A 6,206-nucleotide genomic window follows, 5' to 3' on the forward strand; every position below is an offset into this window, starting at 1 on the left:
GGTAAAAGGTTCAGAAGTGAGTAGGGGTCGGGCACTGATGGGTGGATGGTCACTGAGACTTGCTTTACAGCCCTGAGGTCCTGTACCAGTCGATAGGCTTGTGTTCCAGGTTTTTGAACCGGGAGGAGAGGGGTGTTCCAGGGAGGTTAACAGGGTGTTAGGATCCCATGCTCCAACAGTCGGTGCAGGTGTTTTTTATGCCTTCTAAGGTGGCTCTGGACCGGCCTGGTCCCCAGTAGGAGCTCTATATGCACTGGGGGTTGTCTGGTTGCCAACCCAGGGGGGTTGTCCTTAGCCCACGCCTCTGGCCATTCAGTGAAAAGAGGAGACTCCTTATTTGGGGTGGGTTGGTCCTGAAACATTCTCCATTCCCCCTCCCCTGGGGCTGAGAGAGTGAGTATGGGGTGGTACCTTCAGTTTCAATTGCCCTCCCTTGGAGAATGAGATTTGTGCCTGTAATTTGCTAAGAAGGTCTCATCCCAGAAGAGTAACGGGACAATCTGGTAAGAACAGGAATTGATGCACCACCTCTTGTCCCCCTACAGTGCACTTTCTGGGCTGACAAAAGGCTTGGCAGGTCACTGTTCCAGTACCTCCAACAGTGTTAACTCACTTTCCTGTTCTTGGGGCCATGAGTTCGGTTACCACTGAATGTTCAGCCCCTGTGTCTACTAAGAAGTCCATAACCTTTCCCCTCAAAAAGTTCCAATTAGGTGGTGCTAAATAGACCCGTCTCTTTTGGTGGCCTGAGTTTTTCCCTTTTATTATTTTGTTTCTGTGGGCTTCATTTTTCCACTGTCATCTCTCCTTGCAGTAGGCACTTTGGTCTTGATCTAGGGGAGGCTTTCCCTTCCCACTGTTTCTCTTTGCTTGGTTCCTCTCCCTCTGTTGTTAGGTGGGCCCGGCCTAGTCTGGGTGAGTGCCGCTGCAATGAGGTCTGCCTTTTTCTTCATTTTTCAATCTGCCTCATGCTTTGCCTCCTGGTCTCCGTTTATGAAGACTTCATTTGCTACTTCTAGGAATTGGGTGGAGTTCATGCCTGAAAAACCTTCCAGTTTTTGAAGATTTTGGTGGATATCTCCTGCACTTTGGTTCACAAAGGCAGTGTTGACCATCCATTGATTTTCTTGACTCTCTGGGTCAAATGAGGTGTAGAGTCTGTATGCTTCACAGAGCTTCTCATAGAAAGTGCTAGGGCTTTCCCCCAGGCCTGCAGGACTTCAGTCACCTTGTTAATGCTGATTGCTTTTTGACAACCTCTCTGCAGCCCTTGCAGCAGAGCTTCCCGGTAAATTTCCAGGTTCTGAAGGCCCTCCCTTTCATTCAGGTTCCAGTGTAGATCTCCATCTGGGAGGCATCTCTGGGCATACATCTGTGCATTTATAACTCACGCTGGAGCATTCTCTTCTGCCCACCAGGCAGTGGCTTGCAATACCTATCTTCACTCTTCAGTGTTGAATAGCATGAGGAGAAGTTGGAGGCAGTTTTCCCAGGTGGGGTTATTGGTATGGAAGATAGATTTCATGAGGTCTGTTAGGGCTTGAGTCTTCTCAGTGTACACCAGGGCATGATACTTCCAGTTGAGGAGGTCAGTGGTGGTGAACAGTTGATAAACTAGGGTACGCTGTCCTCCTTGAACCTGGCTGGCTGAGTCCACAAAAGTGGGTGCCCTTGTTTCTTGGAGTGGCATTTGCACAGCTCAGTGAAACAGTGGGATGTGTGGACTGAGGTGGGGTTGTCCCGGGCTGGTCCCAGCCAGAGTTGTAGGTTCTTAGTCAGTGGTAGAGTCAGGTAGGAGTGTGGGTGGTGTCCATGGCTGGGGGGCTCTTAAAGATGGGTACATTGGGGCATAAGGAGGGGGTGCCGGCTCCTCCGGTGCCTCTTGAAGAATGGGGGGGGGCTTCAAGGATTCAGGCAAAGCAGAAGGCAGTGTTCCAATCTTCCTTCCCCTCTTTGGGTGGTGACTCCAAGAAGCCATCACTTGACTGGCTGGTCCTCAGAGCCATGAGGGTGGACTTATAACCAGTTGAAGCCATGTATCTGTAGGGGAATTGATGCTGATGGCTGGGGTCCCCAGTCACTACCAGCCAGACTGTCATGACAGCCTTTTTATTCAGTGATCCCTCTGATGGCCACTCAACCTGGAAAGTAGGCTACTCTAATTCACAAAGGGTTCTAAGCCTCCCTGCCTGCATCCTTACTCCATAACCTGTGCACTGAACCCCCTTTTAAAATTTTTAACATGATCTGGAGTGAGGTTCCTTCTAGACTCTGAGTCCCCTCCCCCAATTGCAGTGTAAAGTAGCCACCAGTCACTTCACAGAACTCTTCCCATTCTTCTCACGAGGATTGCTCAGGTGCCTCTTAGCTTTGGCAAGTCACTATAAGCCCCTGACCCAGAAGTCCTGCCAAGCTATCGGCTGACTCTCACCCTTAGCCGTATGAGGGTCACCACTGGTTAGGAGAGCAGCTCAGCACATGCTCCCAGCTTTCTAATCCCTTAAGGTCTCAGTCAGCCAGACATACTTACTCACACTTGCACCAGTACATGCACCAACCCAGAAATCCTGTACTGCCTATGGGTGACTGTGGTTTCTCATCACCGATATTTGGCAATACTCAGACAGTGCCCTGGGAGGTGATCAGGCTCCCCTTCTGCCTACTGGCAGGCCTGGCTACCTGTGGGGGCCCATAACCTACCACAGTTCAGATGTCCGGAAGGTGGCCATTACTATTCCTGCTAGGTCCCCAGAGTCAGAGGTGGGGCTGGCTCTCACCCTGATGTAAGTGACCCACATGGTGGCAAATATCTCACCAGCATACTCAGCAGGTTGTTTTCCCCAGATCAAGGGCTGGCCCATACCGCCAGCTTCCTGGGGTTGACACTAGCCACGCTACCAGTTCCTTGAGCAGCTGGAGGAGGCTGAAGCCGAGAGTTTGCCGGCCAGTGCACCAGAAATGTTACCGGAGCCGCCACAGGAAACGCTAACACCTAGCAGGATGGTTAAAAAGGAAGGACTTTATTGTGCCAGCACCTGGCTCAGTGGACTGAGCCTCTAACAAAGGCCATGCAGAGCTTTTAAAAGTTTCTGCTTCCGGGGGTAGATTGGTTACTTTAAAAAATGCAGGCTGGTGGGTTTACAGAAGCAGAAAAGTGCATGGCAGGAAGACACAGGAAAGAGGAGGGGGAGTGCCTGTTGGGGAATTTCTACTATCTAAGTTTCATTTTCTTGAAACTGGGTTGTTTTCTTAAAACTGAGTGTGTCCTGTGTCAATGACACAGGTCTCAGGGTCAGGCCCATTCCCACCGCTTCCCCAGCAAATGACAGGAGTCTCAGGGTCAGGCCTGTACGTGCCATCTCCCCAGCAGATGGCCTGGGTCTCGGGGTTGGGCCCATTTGCGCCATCTCCCCAGAAGATGATGTGGGTCTTGGGGTCAGGCCTGTACCCATCTCTGCCATTTTCCCAGAAGACTACTTGGTTCTTGGGGTCAGGCTTGTATGCCCTGCTGCTGTCTTCCCAGCCCCTGGCACCATTTCCAGAAACAGCTCTAGTGGGCTGGACTAAGACGGGATCAGCTCTCTGACACCCCACACACACACATTGGAGTGTTCACCTGTGGCCAGAGAGCAGGGAGCATGCCTGTCATTGGAGAAATTGGGGTTACTTGATGTAGTGGGGGACACACACTGTGGGGACCCACGGGTTGTATCACGAGTGGGCAAGGGCAGACCTCAGGATGACCTGGACCACTGTTGGGTGATCTGGGGATTCCAGGTGGCCTTGCACGGTGGGATGCTGTCAGGAGTGGGGTGAGCCTGTGGCTGTTGCTGGGTGCCATCAAGCTGATGCTGACATAGTGGGACAGCCCCATAGGGTTTCCTAGGCTGTCACCTTTACCGGAGCAGATCACCAGGCCTGTCTCCCTCAGAGCCATGGGGTGGTTTGAACTGCCGACCTCTTGATTAGCAGCCCAGTGCTTAACCATTGTGCCACGAAGTCTCCTTGAATCTGTGCCAGGCACCCAGTGGCCTAATTCAGAGAGAGGAAGGAAGCCTGAGCAGGGCTGAGCTCTGTGCCCGCTCCTGTGGGCCGGGAAGGGGTTGTGGTTTGGACAATGCCCACATTGTCTGTGTTCACACATTACAGACTGGCCTCGTCCATGCTGTGTGGGGGCCCAGCTGATGGTGCCTCAGGAAGGGCTGCTTCTCCCCATCCCAGCCTGAGTGACGTAGTTCCCACTGCACCTCGACGTCCCACCCACTTGATGTCCCTGCGCCTTCTCTCTTCAGGTGCCTCTTGGCTTGGCTGCCCCTCCCAGGAGCCTGAACACAGACACTAAGGGTGGCCCCTCTCCCTCCCCATGGGCAGCAGGACCCAGACCCCTGTGCTGAGATGGGAGAAACCACCCCTCTTGGCTTAGGGCTCGGCTGAGGTTGCCAGCCCCTTCTCCCTCCACCCTCTGAAAACCCACCTCCTGGGGCAGGCCAAGCAGGGGCGGGCTCAAGAGGCCACTTCCCCCACTCCCCAGCCAGCCAGTCCCCTCATTGCTGCTGGTCTCTGGTCACGGATCCCAAGTCCCTCCCACTGCGGCCCCATCCTGATGGTGTTCTCCATTGTCTCAAGGTCTCTGTGGAGACAGAACCAGTGAGATGTGGAAAGAGACCCTGGCCAGGCACTTTAGCACCTGGCTACTCATTGAGAGGTTAGCTGTTTGAGGTCACTAACAGGGGACTTGGGAGAAATACCTGGTGATGTGTTTCTGAAATTTCAGTCACTAAAAACCCAGGAAGCAAAGTTCTGCTGTGACACACGGACATACGTGGGGTCTCCATGACTCAGTCAACTCAGCCACACCTGGCTACAGATGTCTACATGAGAGACCACCCCACTGCTGATGAGTCCATTCCAACCCACAGCGCCCCTAAAGGACAGAGTGGAACTGCCCACAGGGTCTCCAAGGCTGTCAATCTTCACAGAAGCAAAGCCCAAACCACACCCACTGCCGTGGAGTCCATTCTGACCCACAGCATCCCTAGAGGACAGAGTGGTCTGCCCCCCCAGAGGGTTTTCAAGGCTGTGAGTCTTTAAGGAAGCTGATTGCCGCACCCTTCCCCCACAGAGCAGCTAGTAGCTTCAAACCACAGACCTTTTGGTTAGCAGCTGTGCATTATAATTGACACCACCAGAGCTCCTCAGTATATATACTTAGAGATAGATTTGCTTCAAGGAATCAGCTCACGTGACTGTAGGGGCTGCAAGTCCAGAGTCCATAGGTCTGGTGCTGGCTGGAGACTTCTGCAGACTTGCGTCCCCAGCTCCCTAGGTTGGTGGCGGCAGGTGGAGAGCAGATTCCACCAGAATCTGTTCACGGTCTGGAGGCAGAACGCACCCTGAGGAATCTCCCCTTTCACCTGATTCACACACGCAGGCTCACACGCACACACACACCCAGTGAGACTCAGAGGTTCTGTGCACAGTCCCCCCCAACCGCCTTCTGCTCCCCACAACTCCCTCTGCTGAGTTGGCACTTGTTCACCCCAAGACGAGCCCCCCTTTCCCTGGCTCGTCTCCTACTGGCTGCCCCTCAGTGCCTTCGACTGTAAAGTGGGGTTGGGCTTGTGAGAAGGCACACACATGCCCTGGGGGAGGCGCCTGGGTGGGCCGCACAGTAGAAGTGTTCTGGTTCCATCTCTCCTGTTCCGGGGCTCGTGACTAGCTTGGACTTGTCTCCTCCGCCACACAGTGGCCCAGCGCTGCAGTGTCCCTGAGAGTTCTTAGGAATACAACTTTCTCCACCTTGTTCCATAACTCAGGTGCAGGGAAACGAGGTGCTGGAAGAGCTTGGGGAACAGAGATCAGTTCTAACTGGGGGAGGTAGAGGATGGTTTCACAGAGGAAGGCATTTGATCTAGGGCTTTGAAGGATGAATAGGAGTCTGTCCGTTTCAGGCAGAGCAGTTGTAACCAAAGTAAAAGGCCATTTCCCCTACGCAGTACAGGTGCAATTTCTGTCATAAGGATCTGGCTGCACAGCAGACCACCCTTTTGAAGCATGTTTCTGCCTCCCATTAGGCAACCTCGACAAACCGGACCAAATACTATGTCTCCTATCGTCGCCATGAATTTTTCCTGATGAAACTGCCGAAGTACGCATTGCCCAAGGTAAGAGCAGGCAGCTGGCTCCACAGCCTGTGAGCAGACCCT

The 6,206-nt window shown here is 53.3% G+C and overlaps 1 protein-coding gene across 1 annotated transcript in view; it reads left to right on the forward strand.

Moving 5' to 3' along the window:
- The window catches only part of SORCS2 (sortilin related VPS10 domain containing receptor 2), a 117,707-nt gene that overhangs the window by 24,924 nt on the left and 86,577 nt on the right, over window positions 1-6,206 (forward strand). Inside the window, exon 6 of the mRNA XM_007956317.1 lies at window positions 6,075-6,164. Coding sequence (XP_007954508.1) covers window positions 6,075-6,164 — 90 coding nt within the window. The remainder of the gene's footprint in view (window positions 1-6,074; window positions 6,165-6,206) is intronic.

Source organism: Orycteropus afer, unplaced genomic scaffold (assembly GCF_000298275.1).
Source record: "Orycteropus afer afer isolate SDZICR_OR568_19922 unplaced genomic scaffold, OryAfe1.0 scaffold00605, whole genome shotgun sequence".
NCBI classification, from domain to species: domain Eukaryota; kingdom Metazoa; phylum Chordata; class Mammalia; order Tubulidentata; family Orycteropodidae; genus Orycteropus; species Orycteropus afer.